This window comes from Carcharodon carcharias, chromosome 35 (assembly GCF_017639515.1).
Source record: "Carcharodon carcharias isolate sCarCar2 chromosome 35, sCarCar2.pri, whole genome shotgun sequence".
Taxonomy (NCBI): Eukaryota; Metazoa; Chordata; class Chondrichthyes; order Lamniformes; family Lamnidae; genus Carcharodon; species Carcharodon carcharias.
This window is the reverse complement of record NC_054501.1, coordinates 5,070,372-5,090,298: the sequence shown is the minus strand read 5'-3', so window position 1 is coordinate 5,090,298 and position 19,927 is coordinate 5,070,372. Positions and strand designations below refer to the sequence as shown.

The 19,927-nt window shown below is 50.7% G+C and overlaps 2 protein-coding genes across 2 annotated transcripts; both read left to right on the top strand.

The window, feature by feature from the left end:
- Positions 1-1,175: 1,175 nt before the first annotated feature.
- On the top strand, positions 1,176-10,813 carry LOC121272771 (serine/threonine-protein kinase pim-3-like). Its single transcript, XM_041179550.1, has 7 exons — positions 1,176-1,255; positions 5,223-5,314; positions 6,157-6,281; positions 7,404-7,454; positions 8,513-8,879; positions 9,542-9,718; positions 10,641-10,813. The coding sequence occupies exons 1-7, from the start codon at positions 1,176-1,178 to the stop codon at positions 10,811-10,813; spliced, it is 1,065 nt and encodes a 354-aa protein (XP_041035484.1).
- A 1,072-nt stretch (positions 10,814-11,885) lies between these two features.
- On the top strand, positions 11,886-19,539 carry LOC121272770 (serine/threonine-protein kinase pim-3-like). The gene is made up of 7 exons (XM_041179549.1): positions 11,886-11,993; positions 13,413-13,506; positions 14,466-14,590; positions 15,667-15,717; positions 17,256-17,622; positions 18,284-18,460; positions 19,367-19,539. Exons 1-7 carry the CDS (start codon positions 11,886-11,888, stop codon positions 19,537-19,539), a joined length of 1,095 nt encoding a protein of 364 aa, XP_041035483.1.
- Positions 19,540-19,927: the final 388 nt, after the last annotated feature.

Below are 19,927 nucleotides of genomic sequence, written 5' to 3'. Positions count from 1 at the left end.
AGACAGAGAGAGAGAGACAGAGAGTGAGAGACAATTAGAGAGAGACAGAGACAGAGGGAGACAGAGAGAGAAACCCTATCTGGATTGCAGTGCAGAATCACCAGAACGACCTGGGTCTGACAGGTTAAAATTCCGATGCCGCGTCCCACAGGCCGAGCTTGTATTCCCTTGAGTATCGAAGATTAAGGGGTGTTCTGATTGAGAGGTTTAAGATGATAAGTTTGGAGGAGGCGGTAGAGCCAAGAATGAGGGGGCAGAACATCAAAGTTGGAGCCAGGCGGCCAGGGGAGATGTCAGGAAGCACTTGACACAAAGTGGAGTGGAAATGGAGAACTCCCTCCCCTCAATAAGCCTGTCGAAGCTGAGATGGCGGGGTGGGCAATTGTAAATTTCCAACCTGAGATTGGGAGATTTTTCTAGGTAAGGGGGGATTGAGAATTACAGAACCGAGGACAGCAGATGGAGTTAAGATGCAGATCAACTGAGATCTAGTTGAATCGAGGAAGGCTCGAGGGGCAACATGGCTTCCACCTGTTCCAGTCTAACAGGCTAGAGAGGGGCTGAATGGCCTCCCAGGCAACAAAGGTTCTCCCTCAGTACTGACCCTCCGACAGTGCGGCTCGGTACTGACCCTCCAACAGTGCGGAGCTCCCTCAGTACTGACCCTCCAACAGTGATTTCCATGAGCAGCCACTATCTCTCTCCATTCTCCCCTTAAGGCCACTTGCGAGTTTTACAGACCTGGCACTTTTCTGGAGGGGGTGTTGGGTGGGGCATTGAGAGATTCCTGCTCACTCCCACCCTCACCCACTCCTCCACATTCTCATGCACACTGATAAGAGAGGAAGTGTGGATTTAAGGGGAAAGCAACGCACAGTCGTTCGATCACATTGTGATGCACGCTGTGGGCAAATAGCTGAGGGGGAGTTGGTGGGGTTGGGGGTGGGGGATGGCACCGGAGAGGCGTTGGCCATGCCAGTGCCTTCGGGAGAACGCCAGGGGAGGCCCGAGGTTGGGTGAGGTTGTGGGCAAATTCTGGAAGCAGCTGGGCCCACCCTGGTCTGTAAATACTCGTGTATTGTGTCCAGGCTGTAGACGGTGCAGCTGATATCATGTTCGTGGTTCAACGTGAAACCCTCTTGTGAATCGCGGCACGAGACTGTCTTTAAATCGCGATGTCGGTTAGCGAACCGACAGTCGTGACAGCAAAGCAGGCCATTCGGACCATCGAGCTGATACCAGAGAAACTACCTGCGTATTTGTGATGTTTTGTGTGTACTCAATAAAATTAAACGTTGTTTCAATCAGTGGTATATTGTGTGTGTGTGTGTGTGTGTGTACACGTCTCTGCAAACAGGAACAGGAAGAGGCCATTCAGCCCCTCTCTCAAGACTTTTACACAGGGACAAGACGAGGTTCAGTCAGGCCCTTGAACATTGAAGGCATGAGTGGCCTCCTCCTGTCGATGGCCCAATCTGAAATTTTGGCAAACGCTGCCACCTGCTGGTCAACAAAATCTCGACGACCTGACAGAGGCTCAACAGCATTCAGGCAGGTTCAGTTTCAAAAGTTCATGTTGGGGAGTGGGCAGGTTGAACGGGGTTGGGGAGAGTGAGATAGAGAGAAAGAGAGAGTGAGGCAAACAGAGAAAGAGAGTGAGAGACAGAGAGAGAGTAAGACAGACAAACAGACAGAAAGTGAGAGAGAGAGATAGAGACAGGGACGGAGAAAGAGAGAGAGATAGAGACATAGGAAAAGAGAGACAAAAAGAGAGAGACACATAGATAGTGAGACAGAGACAGATAGAAGGACATGAGACACAGAGAGAGAGGGAGAGAGACCGAGAAAGAGAGAGAGATAGAGACACAGGAAAAGAGAGACAAAAAGAGAGAGACACAGAGATAGAGAGCGAGACAGAAGGACAGAGAGACACAGAGAGAGAGAATCAGAGAGTCAGAGAGAGCAACAGAAAAAGAGATAGAGGGAAAAACAGAGAGATTGTTATAGAGAGAGACAGAGAGAGAGAGAGAGAGGGACCGAGAAAGACACAGAGAGGGAGAGATAAAGAGAGAGAGATAGTGAGAGAGACATAGAGAGAGATAGACAGTGAAAGATAGAGAGATAGACAGAGAGAGAGAGAGACAGAGAGAGAGAGCCCTTCAGGATTGCAGCGCAGAATCACCAGAATGACTTGGGTGTGAGAGGGTTAAATTCCAATGACGGGTCCCACAGGCTGAGCTTGTATTCCCTCGAGTATCGAAGATTAAGGGGTGTTCTGATCGAGGGGTTTAAGATGATGGGTTTGGTAGGGGCGGGAGAGCCAAGAATGAGGTGGCAGAACATCAAAGTTGGAGCCAGGTGGTCAGGGGTGATGTCAGGAAGCACTTGACACAAAGTGGAGTACAACTGGGGACCTCTCTCCCCCCAATAAGCCTGTTGAGGCTGAAATGGGGGAAGGGCAATTGTAATTTCCAACCTGAGATTGGGAGATTTTTCTGGGTAAGGGGGTGATTGAGGACCACAGAACTGAGGGCAGCAGATGAAGTTAAGATGCAGATCAGCCGTGATCAAGTTGAATCGAGGAACGGTCGAGGGGCAGAATGGCATCCTCCTGTTCCTGTCTAACAGACTTGAGAGGGGCTGAATGGCCTCCCAGACTACAAAGATTCTCTCTCAGTACTGACCCTCCGACAGTGCGGCTTAGTACTGACCCTCCGACAGTGCAGCACTCCCTCAGTACTGACCCTCCAACAGTGATTTCCATGAGCAGCCGCAATTTCTCTCCATTCTTCCCTTAAGGCCAGTTGCAAGCTTTACAGACCTGGCACTTTTCTGGCGGGGCTTTTGGGTGGGGCATTGAGAGATTCCTCCCTCAATCCCATCCCCACCCCCACATCCCCCACATCCTCATGCACACTGATAAGGTAAGAAACGTGGATTTAAGGGGAAAGCAACGCACAGTCGTTCAATCGCATTGTGACGCACGCTGTTGGCAAATAGCTGTGGGGGTTTTGATGCGGTTGGGGGCTGGGGATGGTACCAGAGAGGCGTTGGCCATGCCAGTGCCTTTGGGAGAGCACCAGGGGAGGCCTGAGATTTGATGAGCTTCTGGGGAAATTCTGGAAGCAGCTGGGCCCACCCTGGTCTGTAAATACTCGTGTATTGCGTTCAGGCTGTAGAGGGTGCTGCTGATATCATGTTCGTGGTTCAACGTGAAACCCTCTTGTGAATCGCGGCACAAGACTGTCTTTAAATCGTGGTGTCGGTTAACGAACTGACAGTCGTTACAGCATAGCAGGCCATTCGGCCCATCGAGCTGATGCCAGAGAAACTACCTGCTTATTTATGATGTTTTGTGTGTACTCAATAAAATTAAACTTTGTTTCAATCAGTGGTATATTGTGTGTGTGTGTGTACATGTCTCTGCAAACAGGAATAGGAAGAGGCCATTCAGCCCCTCTCTCGAGACTGTTACACAGGAACAGGATGAGGCCCATTCAGCCCACTCTCTGAAGCCTGTTACACAGGAACAGCAGGAGGTCATTATGCCCCATGTCCCGAGATGTTCCACAGGAACAGGAGGAGGCCCATTCAGCCTTTCGCTCGAGCCTTTTAAATAGGAACAAGAGGAGGCCTTTTCAGGCCCTTGAGCCTTGAAGGGCTGAATGGCCTCCTCCTGTGGATGGCCCAATATGAAATTGTGGCAAATGCTGCCACCTTCTGGTCAACAAAACCTCGACGACCGAACAGAGGCTCAACAGCAGTCAGGCAGGTTCAGTTTTATAAAATCAAGTTGGGGGGTGAGCAGGTTGAACGGGGGTGGAGGAGGGGGGTGCGGAGCCTTTTAAGGTGGAGGCATTCGTAAAATCACAGAATGACACAGCTCACGAGGAGCCCATTCAGCCGATCATGCATGTGCTGGCTCTTTAAAAGAGCTGTCCATTTAGACACACACTCTTCACCCACCGACCCCACCAGCTCTTCCACTCCCCCATAACCCTGCACGTTTTTGCCCTTCCAGTTTTTATCCAATTCCCCCCTTATCAAAGAGAGCGAGAGAGAGAGAGAGAGAGACAAGGGAATACAGACCGTAGCGAAATAAAGACTTGCCTTTATATAGCGCCTTTCCCGACCAGCAGAAACCTCCAAGAGCCTCGCAGAAAATGAAGCACCATTGCAGGTGGGGTCACTCTTGTAGGGAAAGGGATTGCTATTTTGTGCAGAGGAAGATCCCACGAGCAGCTGATGTCACACAACGACCTAGGTCATCTGTGCCTTTTCGTGGTTTTGGCTGAAGGATAAGTTTCGGGCCCAGGACACCGGGGAGAACTCTTCCCCACAACACCCACCCCAACCTCCGCCAGCCCACTTTCCTTCCAATAGGGGCCAGGAGATCTTTTATGTCCACCTGAGACACTGGAAAAGAGAGATAAAAAGAAAGAGATGCAGAAATAGAGAGAGAGATAGAAGGACAGAGAGTCAGAGAGAGAGAGAGAAAGAGTGAGAGCAACATCAATTGTTTTATTTCTCAACGCAAACTGGAGGAACAGCACCTTATCTACCGACTATGTATTTTACAGCCTTTCAGACTGAATATTGAGTTCAACAATTTTAGATCACAAACTCTCTCCTCCATCCCCAACCCCTCTTCTCCAATAATTTATAAATATTTTACTTTTCCCACCTATTCCCATTATTCTTAAATGTCTTTCCATCCATTGGTCTATCTGCTTTCTACCCTTAATGTCTCCATTAGCAAATTTCTTCGCCAATTTCACCACCATCAACAACTCTTTCTCCTTCTGCCTGTGACATCTTTTGGCTCCCCCCACCTTTCACTGACCCTCGATCCAGCTCTAATTGTCCCCTCCCCCTGCCCCTTAAACCAGTTTATATTTCACCCCTCTTCTGCTTTCCCTTAGTTCTGGTCAAGAGTCACAAGGACTCGAAAGGTGAACTGTGCCCCTCCCCGCAGATGCTGCCAGACCTGCTGAGTTTTTCCACGTATTTTTGGGGGTTTTGGTTGTGGATTTCCAGCCTTCTCTGGAACACTGATACATTCGAGGTGAAATTGACACACCGCCTTGTAACCAACAGCAACCAGGGAAAGGGGGAAAAGACTCAACTTCTGCTCTGCCTGTGAACCCCTTGAAGGACAAAATTCTTCCTTTAAAAAGAAACATTTTGTAAACGATTACGAGACTATCTTTCTCTGCCCAGAGGAATCTTAAGAGCAGCGTCCCCCGCAGAGCCATGCTGTATACCAAGTCCGGGACTGTGTGCAGTCACACACCGGCCGAGGAATCGCACCCAGGTATGAAGATTTTTTTTAACAACGTGAGTTCCCCGAGTGTCCGCGCAGGGTCTTTACCCCACCACCCACCCCCCCGCTCCCCAGAAGTTTGTGTTTGGGGAGAAGGGGAGTGAGCAGGAGTTCTCGAGAGCCAGTGGGATGCAGAGACAGAAACTGAGAGAGATAGAGAGAGAGAGACAGGCACAGAGATGGACTGGGGCGGAGGGGGCAGAGCCGGATGCAGAGGGAGATGGAGGTTCAGTTCGATGGGTCTTTGGTACTAACATATTCATTTCAACACAAGAGCATTTTTCAGTGGGAACCAATTCGTCTAACGGAACAGACAGGGAGATGGAAGAGGAATCCAACATATTGGCATCCCCCCTTGAAGAGGGAGACCCGACCACCTCCCCAACCCAAAAATTCCCTTTAAAAGGGTGCACACAATGCGCCGGTGAACGGACTGGAGGCGGCCGATTGCAGAGTAAGTCGGAGAGGGAGAGGGAAAGCGGGAGAAAGAATGAAAAAGAGAGACAGAGAGAGACAGAGGGAGAGCTAGAGAAACAGAACGAGAGAGAGCAAGACAGCAGTGAGACACAGAAAGAGAGACACAGACACACAAAAAAGATGTTAGCGAGAGACGGAGAGAGAAGGGGTGACAGAAACACATGTGAGTGAGTGAGAGAGGCATTGGGCAAACTCATTAATTCTCGCTTGAGTTTAGTGGGCTGGGAAGGGTCGGGAGTACTTGTCACTAAGAACCATTTCAGTCTGTTGTGATGTTTGATTGTCATAATTTTGTTAAACTAAGGCTGGGATCATTGCATGGAGTGTAATTCTATCTCTCTCTCTCTCTGCCTCAGGTCCTGCAGTAAAGAAGAGGAAGAAGAGAGAAAGCTTCAAGCAACTGTACAGTGTGGGCAATAAACTGGGCAGCGGCAGCTTTGGAACTGTTTACTTGTCAGTGAGGATCTCTGATGGTGCTCCGGTGAGAGAGGAGGGGAAAGGGAGGGCATTAATGAAATAAGCACATCAATATATAGACACACACACACTCAGACACAAACACACACACACACACACACACACACACCCAGACACACACAGAGACACACTCAGACAAACAGAAACACACACTCAGACACACACAGAGACACACTCAGACACACACACAGCCCCAGACACACACCGAGACACACTCAGACACACACAAACACACACTCAGACACAAACACACACACACACACACAACCAGACACACACAGAGACACACTCAGGCACACACAAACACTTACTCAGACACACACAAACACACACTCAGACACACGCACACCCCCAGACACACACAGAGACACACTCAGACACAAACACACACACACACACACACACACACACACACTCCCAGACACACACAGAGACACACACAGACACACAAAAACACACACTCAGACACAAACACAAGCACACTCAGACACACGCAAACACACACTCAGACACATACAAACACACACACACACACACACCCAGACACACACAAACACACACTCAGACACACACAGAGACACACACAGACACACACAAAGACACACTCAGACACACACAGAGACACACTCAGACACACACAAAGACACACTCAGACACACAAACACATGCACGCACACTCAGAGACACACACAGGCAAAAACATTCACACAGACACTCACACAAACATGCACACAAACAGACACATAGACACATTCACTCACTCACACAGAGATCCTCACAGTCATGCACAGCCAAGCATGCACACACACAAACACACACTCAGACACACACAAACAGGCATACACAGAGACACACTGCCATCTAGAAGCTTCCCTTTTTAGTGCAATAAATTATAAAACGCGAGCACACCATTACAACATTCCGAGGGTTGCGGGGAGAATGAAGATCCAAAATAATTCCCAGAAATCAATGTTTACACCTGCAGGTGTTGCTGATGTTTCTATAGGGGGGAGGGAGACAAGGTGTGTGTTAACTCAGCATGAAACTTTACTTAAAATAAATCACTATCGATGTAGTGTTTAAAGTCAGCTAGTTTCAATGAATTGAGATTCTGTTTCCGTGACAGGTGGCGGTTAAACTCGTGCCCAGGAAGAAAGTGGTGGATTGGGGTCGTCTGGTGAGTTTCAAATTTATTAAATAAGACTTGTAAACCTGTCTCTGTCTGAGAGTGTGCGAGTGTGCATCTGAGTGTGTGCAAAGTGTGCATGTGAGTGTGCAAGTGTCTGAGTGTGAGCATATGTGAGAGTGTGTGCGAATGTGTCTGAGTGTGAGCATATGTGAGAGTGTGTGTGTGTGTCTGAGTGTGTGTGCGAGTAACTCTGAAAGTGAGAGTGTGCGAGTTTGCCTGAGAGTGTGCAAGTAACTCTGAATGTGCGAGTGTGTCTGAGTGTGTGCGAGTAACTCTGAATGTGTGAGTGTGTCTGAGTGTGTGTGCGAATAACTCTGAATGTGAGAGTGTGTACGAATGTGTCTCAGTGTGTGTGTGAGTAAGTCTGAATGTGAGAGTGTGTGTGAGTGTGTCTGAGTGTGAGCAAGTAACTCAAAATGTGTGAGTGTGTCTGAGTGTGTGTGCGAGTAACTCTGAATGTGAGTGTGTGTGCGAGTGTTTCTGAGTGTGTGCAAGTGTGTGTCTGAGCGTGAGAAGTGTGTCTGAGTGTGTGTATATTGGAGGGCGGGTGCGAGAGTGAGTGTGTTTGTGCAGAGGAGCTGGTTCTTGTTTGCAATTCAGTGAAAAGTGACGAAGGCTTTTTTCTCAAACTTCATTCTGTGATATATTTATTACATCCTTAGATCTCATTGCCTTTGAGATAATATTTAATTTGCTGTCCCTCCGTGACATCAGTTTAGAGGGAAAAACGTAGGAAACTGACACATCGCAACAGAAAATTGTTAAAGGTGAACTCGCCACCAGGGGTCGCCCCACAAGGGACTTTTTTTAAGCTAGAACATCATTCTCAACTTGTGTTCCCCCCAAATCAGCCTCTTCCCACACCCTACGCAACCCCAACACCATCTCCCCCAAACCAGCCTCTTCCCACCCCCTACCCACCCCCAACTTCATCTCCCCCAAACCAGCCACCTCCCACGCCCAACTCCTTGTCACCCACTCTTTGTGAACTTGTTGCCTGCTGTCCATGTTCTGAATTCTGCCATCCTTGTGCCCTCTGTTTGCAGAATGACCGCCGTGTGCCCCTGGAGATCATCCTGATGTGGAAGGGTTCTTTGCCGGAGCACCGAGGTGTGATTCGCCTGCTGGACTGGTTCTCCAGGCCGGTCGACTTCCTGCTGGTGATGGAGCGCCTGCCCAGAGCCAAGGACCTCTTTGACCTCATCACCGAGCAGGGCCCGCTGTGCGAGGAGTGCTCCTGCTCCTTCTTCCGCCAGGTGGTGGAGGCACTGCGGCACTGCCATGCCTGTGGGGTCGCGCACCGGGACATCAAGAGCGAGAACCTTCTGGACGACCTGCGCACCGGGGAGCTCAAGCTCATCAACTTCGGCTCGGCAGCCCTGCTGCGCGACACCACCTACACCGATGTCAGTGGTGAGTGCCCTATCTCAGCCCGGCCACTCCCTGGGGGCATCCCGGAAGCAGCTGGGGGCACAGCGGCTCCCCCTTTCTCTTTCTGCCACCAGGGATCCCAGATTGTTGCACGGCACCAATTCCCTCCCACAGTGCGGCTCAGAACTGACGCTTCCCCAATGCGGAGTTCCCTCAGCACTGCCCATCCAACTGTGCACCGCTCCCTCAGCACTGACCCTCCAACAGTGCGGCGCTCCCTCAGTACTGACTGTTCGACAGTGCGGCGCTCCCTCAGTACTGACTGTTCGACACTGCGGCGCTCCCTCAGCACTGTCCCTCCAACAGTGCTCCGCTCCCTCAGCACTGACCGTTCGACTGTGCGGCACTCCCTCAGTACTGACCCTCCGACAGTGTGGCGCACCCTCAGCAATGACCCTCCGACAGTGCGGCGATCCCACGGCACTGACCCTCCGACAGTGCAGTGCTCCCTCGGTACTAGCACTGGGCTGGGGGTATGAGGCAGGGGCTGAGCATCAGGCGTGGGTAATTTGGGGGCATCGGGGCGTTAAACCCCAAAGCAATGCTGGGTTGGTTAAATATTGTCACAGTGAATGTTGTCTGGTTTTAATCTTGTCCCTCTCTCTCTCTCTCTATTTCCCTCTCTTTCTGATGGAAATGCTCAGGCACCAGAGTGTTCAACCCACCAGAGTACATCAGCGAAGGGCGCTACCATGCCCTCTCCGCTACCGCCTGGTCCCTCGGGGTCTTGCTCTACGTCATGGTCTGTGGTGATATCCCCTTCAAGGAAGATGTGGAAATCCTGGCTGGCGAGATCCAGCTGCCCTGCAGCATCTCCAAGGGTAAGTGGCAGACGGGGTGGAGAGAGGGGATTTATTTTTGAAAAAACATCCTTCACTGTCTCCTTTCCTAAGATCTCAAGACACAGGGGCAGGAGGAGGCCATTCAGCCCCTCGATCCTGCTACCCCATTCAATACGATCGCGTCTGATCCGATTGCTCCACAACTCCACTTCCCTGTCCGTCACCCTCATAACCCATGAATCCCCTCGTCGATCAGAAATCTGTCTCATTCGGCCTTGAATATATTCAGTGACACGGCCCCCACTGCTCTCAGGGGGAGGGGGGGGAGAGAATTCCACAGACTGACCACCCTCTGAGACAAGAAATTCCTCCTCATCTCCGTCTTCAATGGGAGACACCTCATTCTGAAACTGTGCCCCCCCTCCCCTCATTCTAGATTACCCCCCTTGAGGTGGGGAAACATCCCCTCAGCATCCACCTTGTCAAACCCCCTCCCTTAAGAATCTGATATGTTTCAATAAGATCACCTCTCATTCTTCTAAAATCCAATGGGTAGAGGCCCCAACCTGCTCAACCTTTCCCCATCAGACAAACCCCCTTCATCCCAGGAATCAGCCAAGTGAACCTTCTCTGAACGGCTTCCAACGCGAGTCTGTATCTCCTTAAGTGAGGAGACCAGAACTGTCCACAGTTCCCCAGGAGCGGCCTCACCAATGCCCTGTCCAGTTGTAGCAAGACTTCCCCACTTTTATATTCCATCCCCTCTCGCAATAAAGGACAACTTTCCATTTGGCTTCCTAATCACTCACTGCATCTGCGTACCAACTTGTTGAGATTCATGTACCAGGACACCCAGATCCCTCTGCTCCACCGCCTTCTGCAGTCTCTCACTCTCTTTCTCACATTCATTTCTTCCCTGTGATGCAATTTTTAAGGGACTATCTTGTGCTTCCCCCTGCAGAGTGCGAGGAGCTGATACGATGGTGCCTCTCCATGCAACCCTCCGAACAGCCCACCCTCGACCAGATACTGTGCCACCAGTGGATGCAGCCGGACATCACCAGACCAAAAGCCGTGGGCCTCTGGAGCCCAGGGGAAGACTCCGAGTGTAGCACCAGCCAGGAGAGACAGTAGGGAGCAGACAGACTGGGTATGAACACACTCTGTTGCTTGTCACCGTGTGGATGGAGGAGGAACTTTAAGGACTGATGGGGACCTCGTCTGATCGCTCTGTCAGCAGTGGCTGGCTGATCAGTGAATATTGGCCCCAGGGCCGGAGTGAACTCGAACTGCACACCCCTTGTTCGTCTCCCTTGTTCAACCTGAAAGGTGGTGCCTCCGACAGTGAGGCACTCCCTCAGCACTGACCCTCCAACAGTGTGGTTCTCCCTCAGCACAGACCCTCCGACAGCACGGCTCAGCCACAATCTCTCTCCATTCTCGCCTTAAAGCCACCTGCAAGCTTTACCGACCTGGCACTTTTCTAGAGGGGGTGTTGGGTGGGGCATTGAGAGATTCCTTCCTCACTCCCCTCCCAACACCCACCCAACATTCTCATGCACACTGATAAGGGAAGAAGCGTGGATTTAAGGGGAAAGTATCGCACCGTCATTCGATTGCTTTGTGATGCATGATGTGGGCGAATAGCTGAGGGGTAGTTGATGGGGTTGGGAGTGGGGGGATGGCACCGGAGAGGTGTTGACCATGCCAGTACCTTCAGGAGTGTGCCAGGGGAGGCCCAAGGTTGGGTGAGGTTCTGGGGAAATTCTGGAAGCAGCTGGGCACACCCTGGTCTGTTAATACTCGTGTATTGTGTCCAGGCCATAGAGGGTGCCACTGATATCATGTTCGTGGTTCAACATGAAACCCTCTGTGAATCACGGCATGAGACTGTCTTTAAATCGCGGTGTCGCTTAGCGAACCGTCAGTCGTTACAGCATAGCAGGCCATTCGGACCATCGAGCTGATGCCAGGGAAATTACCTGCGTATTTATGATGTTTTGTGTGTACTCAATAAAAATAAACATTGTTTCAGTCAGTGGTATATTGTGTGTGTGTGTGTGTGTGTGTACACGTCTCTGTAAACAGGAACAGGAGGAGGCCATTCAGCCCCTCTCTCAGTACTGTTACACAGGAACAAGAGGAGGCTCATTCAGGCCCTTGAGCCTCGAAGGGCTGAATGGCCTCCTCCTGTAGATGGCCCAATATGAAATTGTGGCAAACGCAGCCACCTGCTGGTCAACAAAACCTCGATGACCTGACAGAGGCTCAACAGCAGTCAGGCAGGTTCAGTTTTATAAACTCATGTTGGGGGGTGAGCAGGTTGAACGGGGGTGGAGGAGGGGCTGGCGGAGCCTTTGAAGGAGGAGGCATTCGTACAATCACAGAATGACGCATCTCAAGAGGAGGACATTCAGCCCATTATACATGTGCTGGCTCTTTGAAAGAGCTGTCCATTTAGCCCCACATTCTTCACCCACCGACCCCACCAGCACTTCCACTCCCCCATAACCCTGCACGTTTTTGCCCTTCCAGTATTTATCCAATTCCCCCTTATCGAAGAGAGTGAGAGAGAGAGAGAGAGACAAGGGAATACAGACCGTAGCGAAAGAAAGACTTGCCTTTATATAGCGCCTTTCCCGAACAGCAGAAACCTACAAGAGCCTCGCAGAAAATGAAGCAACATTGCAGGTGGGTTCACTCTTGTAGGGAAAGGGATCGCTATTTTGTACAGAGGAAGATCCCAAGAGCAGCTGATGTCACACAATGACACAGGTCATCTGTGCCTTTTCGTGGTTTTGGCTGAAGGGTAAGTTTCGGGCCCTGGACACCGGGGATAACTCTTCCTCCAACCCCCACCCCAACCTCCGCCAGCTCGCTTTCCTTCCAATAGGGGCCAGGAGATCTTTTATGTCCACCTGAGACACTGGAAAAGAGAGATAAAAAGAAAGAGATGCAGAAATAGAGAGAGAGATAGAAGGACAGAGAGTCAGAGAGAGAGAGAGAGAACCAGTGAGAGCAACATCAATTGTTTTATTTCTCAACGCAAACTGGAGGAACAGCACCTTATCTACCGACTATGTATTTTACAGCCTTTCAGACTGAATATTGAGTTGAACAATTTTAGATCACAAACTCTCTCCTCCATCCCCACCCCCTCTTTTCCAATAATTTATAAATATTTTTCTATTCCCACCTATTCCAATTATTATTAAATGTGTTTCCATCCATTGGTCTATCTGCTTTCTACCCTTAATGTCCCCATTAGCACATTTCTTCGCCAATTTCACCACCATCAACACCTCTTTCTCCTTTTGTCTGTGACATCTTTTGTCTCCCCCCACCTTTCACTGACCCTCGATCCAGCTCTAATTGTCTCCTCCCCCCTGCCCCTTAAACCAGTTTATATTTCACCCCTCTTCTGCTTTCCCTTAGTTCTGTTCAAGAGTCACAGGGACTCGAAAGGTGAACTGTGACCCTCCCCGCAGATGCTGCCAGACCTGCTGAGTTTTTCCAGGTATTTTTGGGGGTTTTGGTTGTGGATTTCCAGCCTTCTCTGGAACACTGATACATTCGAGGTGAAATTGACACACCGCCTTGTAACCAACAGCAACCAGGGAAAGGGGCAAAAGACTCAACTTCTGCTCTGCCTGTGAACCCCTTGAAGGACAAAATTCTTCCTTTAAAAAGAAACATTTTGTAAACGATTACGAGACTATCTTTCTCTGCCCAGAGGAATCTTAAGAGCAGCGTCCCCCGCAGAGCCATGCTGTATACCAAGTCCGGGACTGTGTGCAGTCAGACACCGGCCGAGGAATCGCACCCAGGTATGAAGTTTTTTTTAACAACGTGAGTTCCCCGAGTGTCCGCGCAGTGTCTTTACCCCACCTCCCACTCCCCCCACCTCCCCCACCCGCCCCCACCACCCCCCCACCCCCGCCCCCCAACCCCAACCCCCACCCCCGCTCCCCAGAAGTTGGTGTTTGGGGAGAAGGGGAGTGAGCAGGAGATCTCGAGAGCCAGTGGGATGCAGAGACAGAAACTGAGAGAGATAGAGAGAGAGAGACAGGCACAGAAATGGACTGGGGCGGAGGGGGCAGAGACGGATTCAGAGGGAGAGGGAGGTTCGTTTCGATGGGTCTTTGGTACTAACATATTCATTTCAACACAAGAGAAAGTTTCAGTGGGAAACAATTCGTCTAACGGAACAGACAGGGAGGTGAAAGAGGAATCCAACATATTGGGATCCCCCCTTGAAGAGGGAGCCCCGACCACCTCCCCAACCCAAAAATTCCTTTAAAAAGGGTGCACACAATGCGCCGGTGTACGGACTGGAGGCGGCCGATTGCAGAGTAAGTCGGAGAGGGAGAGGGAAAGGGAGAGCAAGAATGAAAAAGAGAGACAGAGACAGAGAAAGAGAGACAGAGAGAAAGAAAGAGAGAGAGAGAAAAAGAGAGACAGAGAGACAGATAGAGCTAGAGAAACAGAACGAGAGAGAGCAAGACAGCAGTGAGACACATTAAGAGAGACACAGACACACAAAAAGATGCTAGCGAGAGACGGAGAGAGAAGGGGTGACAGAAATACATGTGAGTGAGAGACAGAGGCAGTGGGCAAACTCATTAATTCTCGTTTGAGTTTAGTGGGCTGGGAAGGGTCGGGATTATTTTTCACTAAGAACCATTTTAGTCTGATGTGATGTTTGATTGTCTGTCATAATTTTGTTAAACTAAGGCTGGGATCATTGGATGGAGTGTAATTCTTTCTTTCTCTCTCTCTGCATCAGCTCCTGCAGTGAAGCAGAGGAAGAAGAGAGAAAGCTTCAAGGATCTGTACAGTGTGGGCAATAAACTGGGCAGCGGCGGCTTCGGAACTGTTTACTCGGCTTTGAGGATCTCTGATGGAGCTCCAGTGAGAGAGGAGGGGAAAGGGAGGGCATTAATAAAATAAGCACATCGATATATAGGCACACACACACTCAGACACACACACACACACTCAGACACACACAGAGACACACTCAGACACACACAAACACACACTCAGACACACGCAGAGACAGACACAGACAAACACACACCCCCAGACACACACCGAGACACACTCAGACACACACAAACACACACTCAGACACACACAAACACACACTCAGACACACGCACACCCCCAGACACACTCAATGACAGACTCAGACACAAACACACACACATACACACACTCCCAGACACACACACAGACACAAACAGACACAAAAACACACACTCAGACACAAACACACGCACACTCAGACACACACAAACACACACTCAGACACACACACACACCCAGACACACACAGAGTCACACTCAGACACATGCAAGCACACACTCAGACACAAACACACACACACCCCAAGACACACACACACACACACACTCAGACACACACGCACACACACTCAGTCACACACAAACACACACGCACACACCCAGACACACACAAACACACACTCAGACACACTCAGACACACACAAAAACACACACACACACACACACACTCAGAGACACACACAGGCAAAAACATTCACACAGACACTCACACAAACATGCACACAAACAGACACATAGACACATTCACTCACTCACACAGAGATCCTCACAGTCATGCACAGCCAAACACGCACACACACAAACACACACTCAGACACACACACACAGGCATACACAGAGACACACTGCTATCGAGAAGCTTCCCTTTTTAGTGCAATAAATTATAAAACGCGAGCACAACATTACAACATTCCAGGGGTCATGGGGGGAGTGAAGATCCAAAATAATTCCCAGGAATCAATGTTTACACCTGCAGGTGTTGCTGATGTTTCTATAGGGGGGAGGGAGACAAGGTGTGTGTTAACTTAGCATGAAACTTTACTTAAAATATATCAATATCGATGTAGTGTTTAAAGTCAGCTGGTTTGAATGAATTGAGATCCTGTTTCCATGACAGGTGGCGGTTAAACTCGTGCCCAGGAAGAAATTGGGGGATTGGGGTCGTCTGGTGAGTTTCAAATTTATTAAATAAGACTTCTAAACGTGTCTCTGTCTGAGTGTGTGCGAGTGTGCATCTGAGTGTGTGCAAAGTGTGCATGTGAATGTGCAAGTGTGTGAGTGTGTGCAAGTGTGAGAATGTGTGCAAGTGTCTGAGTGTGAGCATATGTGAGAGTGTGTGCGAATGCGTCTGAGTGTGAGCACATGTGAGAGTGTGTGTGAGTGTGTCTGAGTCTGTGTGCGAGTAACTCTGAATGTGAGAGTGTGCAAATTTGCCTGAGAGTGTGCAAGTAACTCTGAATGAGCGAGGGTGTCTGAGTGTGTGTGCGAGTAACTCTGAATGTGCAAGTGTGCGAGTGTGTCTGAGTGTGTGTGTAAGTCTGAATGTGAGAGTGTGTGAGTGTGAGGAAGTAACTCTGAATGTGCGAGTGTGTCTGAGTGTGTGCGAGTAACTCTGAATGTGCAAGTGTGTCTGAGTGTGTCTGAGTGTGTGTGTAAGTCTGAATGTGAGAGTGTGTGAGTGTGAGGAAGTAACTCTGAATGTGCGAGTGTGTCTGAGTGTGTGCGAGTAACTCTGAATGTGTGAGTGTGTCTGAGTGTGTGTGCGAATAACTCTGAATGTGAGAGTGTCTGATTGTGTGTGCGAATAACTCTGAATGTGAGAGTGTGTACGAGTGTGTCTCAGTGTGTGTGTGAGTAAGTCTGAATGTGAGAGTGTGTGTGAGTGTGGCTGAGAGTAAGCAAGTAACTCAAAATGTGTGAGTGTGTCTGAGTGTGTGTGCGAGTAACTCTGAATGTGAGTGTTTGTGCGAGTGTGTCTGAGTGTGTACAAATAATTCTGAATGTGTGTGTGTGTGAGTGTTTCTGAGTGTGTGTCTGAGCATGAGAGAGTGTGTCTGAGTGTGTGTATATTGGAGGGCGGGTGCGAGAGTGAGTGTGAGTGTGTTTGTGCAGAGGAGCTGGTTCTTGTTTGCAATTCAGTGAAAAATGACGAAGGCTTTCTTTTCAATCTTCATTCTGTGATATATTTTTTACAACCCTAGATCTCATTGCCTTTGAGATAATGTTTACTTTGCTTTCCCTCCGTGACATCAGTTTAGAGGGAAAAAAACAGGAAACTGACACATCGCAAAAGAAAATTGTTAAAGGTGAACTCGCCCCAAGGGGTCGCCCAACAAGGGAATTTTTTTTAGCTAGAACATCATTCTCAGCTTGTGTTCCCCCCAAATCAGCCTCTTCCCACACCCTACCCACCCCCAACTCCATCTCCCCAAAACCAGCCTCTTCCCACCCCCTACCCACCCCAAACTTCATCTCCCCTAAACCAGCCTCTTCCCACACCCTACCCACCCCCAACTCCATCTCCCCCAAACCAGCCTCTTCACACCCCCAACTCCATCTCCCCCAAACCAGCCTCTTCACACCCGCAACTCCATCTCCCCAAACCAGCCACCTCCCACACCCAACTCCTTGTCACCCACTCTTTGTGAACTTGTTGCCTGCTGTCCATGTACTGAATTCTATCATCCTTGTGCCCTCTGTTTGCAGAATGACCGCCGTGTGCCCCTGGAGATCATCCTGATGAGGAAGGTGTCTTTGCCGGAGCACCGAGGTGTGATTCGCCTGCTGGAATGGTTCTCCAGGCCGGACAACTTCCTGCTGGTGATGGAGCGCCCACCCAGAGCCAAGGACCTCTTCGACCTCATCACCGAGCAGGGCTGGCTGTGCGAGGAGCGCTCCTGCTCCTTCTTCCGCCAGGCGGTGGAGGCACTGCGGCACTGCCATGCCTGTGGGGTCGCGCACCGGGACGTCAAGAGCGAGAACCTTCTGGTCGACCTGCACACCGGCGAGCTCAAGCTCATCGAGTTCGGCTCGGCAGCCCTGCTGCGCGACACCACCTACACCGATGTCAGTGGTGAGTGCCCTATCTCAGCCCGGCCACTCCCTGGGGACATCCCGGACGCAGCTGGGGGCACAGCGGCTCCCCCTTTCTCTTTCTGCCACCAGGGCTCCCAGATTGTTGCGCGGGCACCAATTCCCTCCCACAGTGCGGCTCAGAACTGACTCTCCGACAGTGCGACTCTCCCTCAGCACTGACCATCCGACTGTGTACCGCTCCCTCAGCACTGACCCTCCAACAGTGCGACTCTCCCTCAGCACTGACCCTCCAACAGTGCAACTCTCCCTCAGCACTTAACCTCCAACAGTGCGGCGCTCCCTCAGTACTGATAGTTCGACAGTGCGCCGCTCCCTCAGCACTGTCCCTCCAACAGTGCTCCACTCCCTCAGCACTGACCGTTAGAGTGTGCGGCTCTCCCTCAGTACTGTCCCTCCGACAGTGCGGCAATCCCACGACACTGACCCACCTACAGTGCAGTGCTCTCTCAGTACTACCACTGGGCTGGGGGTATAAGGCAGGGGCCGAGCATCAGACGTGGGTAATTTGGGGGCATCGGGGCGTTAAACCCCAAAGCAATGCTGGGTTGGTTAAATATTGTCACAGTGAATGTTGTCTGGTTTTAATCTTGTCCCTCTCTCTCTCTCTATTTCCCTCTCTTTCTGATGGAAATGCTCAGGCACCAGAGTGTTCAACCCACCAGAGTACATCAGCGAAGGGCGCTACCATGCCCTCTCCGCTACCGCCTGGTCCCTCGGGGTCTTGCTCTACGTCATGGTCTGTGGTGATATCCCCTTCAAGCAAGATGTGGAAATCCTGGCTGGCGAGATCCAGCTGCCCTGCAGCATCTCCAAGGGTAAGTGCAGACGGGGTGGAGAGAGGGGATTTATTATTGAAAAAACATCCTTCACTGACTCCTTTCCTAAGATCTCAATACACAGGGGCAGGAGGAGGCCATTCAGCCCCCCAATACTGCTCCACATTCAATACGATCGCGTCTGATCCGATTGTTCCACAACTCCACTTCCCTGTCCGTCCCCCTCATAAACCTCGACTCCCCTCATCGATCAGAAATCTGTCTCACTCGGCCTTGAATATATTCAGTGACCTGGCCCCCACTGCTCTCAGGTGGAGGGGGGGAGAGAATTCCACAGACTGACCACCCTCTGAGACAAGAAATTCCTCCTCATCTCTGTCTTCAACATGAGACCCCTCATTCTGAAACTGTGCCCCCTCCCCTCATTCTAGTTTCCCCCCCTTGAGTTTGGGAAACATCCCCTCAGCATCCACCCCTCCCCTCAGAATCTGATATGTTACAGTAAGATCACCTCTCATTCTTCTAAACTCCAATGGGTAGAGCCCCAACCTGCTCAACCTTTTCCCATCAGACAAACCCCCTTCGTCCCAGGAATCAGCTGAGTGCAGCTTCTCTGAACGGCTTCCAATGCGAGTCTGTCCCTCCTTAAGTAAGGAGACCAGAACTGTCCACAGAGCCCCAGGAGCAGCCTCACCAATGCCCTGTCCAGTTGTAGCAAGACTTCCCCACTTTTATATTCCATCCCTCCCTCGCAATAAAGGACAACTTTCCATTTGGCTTCCTAATCACTCGCTGCATCTGCGTACCAACTTGTTGAGATTCATGTACCAGGACACACAGATCCCTCTGCTCCACCGCCTTCTGCAGTCTCTCTCTGTCTTTCTCACATTCATTTCTTCCCCGCGATGCAATTTTTAATGGACTATCTTGTGCTTCCCTCTGCAGAGTGCGAGGAGCTGATACGATGGTGCCTCTCCATGCAACCCTCCGATCGGCCCACGCTCGACCAGATACTGTGCCACCCGTGGGTGCATGGAGACATCACCAGACTGAAAGCCGTGGGCCTCTGGAGCCCGGGGGGAGACTCCAAGTGTAGCACCAGCCAAGAGAGACAGTAGGGAGCAGACAGACCAGACATGAACACAATCTGTTGCTTGTCACCGTGTGGATGGAAGAGGAACTTTAAGGACTGATGGGGACCTCGTCTGATCGCTCTGTCAGCAGTGGCTGGCTGATCAGTGAATATTGGCCCCAGGGCCGGAGTGAACTCGAACTGCACACCCCTTGTTCATCTCCCTTGTTCACCTGAAAGACGGCGCCTCTGACAGTGAGGCACTCCCTCAGCACTGACCCTCCAACAGTGTGGTTCTCCCTCAGCACAGACCCTCCGACAGTGCGGCTCAGCCACAATCTCTCTCCATTCTCGCCTTAAAGCCACCTGCAAGCTTTACAAACCTGTCACTTTTCTAGAGGGGTTGTTGGGTTGGGGCATTGAGAGATTCCTCC

Bases quoted from the DNA above. Each gene is read 5' to 3' on its own strand.
- LOC121272770 (XM_041179549.1), top strand. From the start codon at position 11,886: ATGAAATTGTGGCAAACGCAGCCACCTGCTGGTCAACAAAACCTCGAT. The intron at 13,507-14,465 runs GTATGAAGTTTT...TCTCTGCATCAG, and splicing joins GGCCGAGGAATCGCACCCAG to CTCCTGCAGTGAAGCAGAGG. The intron at 17,623-18,283 runs GTGAGTGCCCTA...GGAAATGCTCAG, and splicing joins CACCTACACCGATGTCAGTG to GCACCAGAGTGTTCAACCCA.
- LOC121272771 (XM_041179550.1), top strand. From the start codon at position 1,176: ATGTCGGTTAGCGAACCGACAGTCGTGACAGCAAAGCAGGCCATTCGG. The intron at 5,315-6,156 runs GTATGAAGATTT...TCTCTGCCTCAG, and splicing joins GGCCGAGGAATCGCACCCAG to GTCCTGCAGTAAAGAAGAGG. The intron at 8,880-9,541 runs GTGAGTGCCCTA...GGAAATGCTCAG, and splicing joins CACCTACACCGATGTCAGTG to GCACCAGAGTGTTCAACCCA.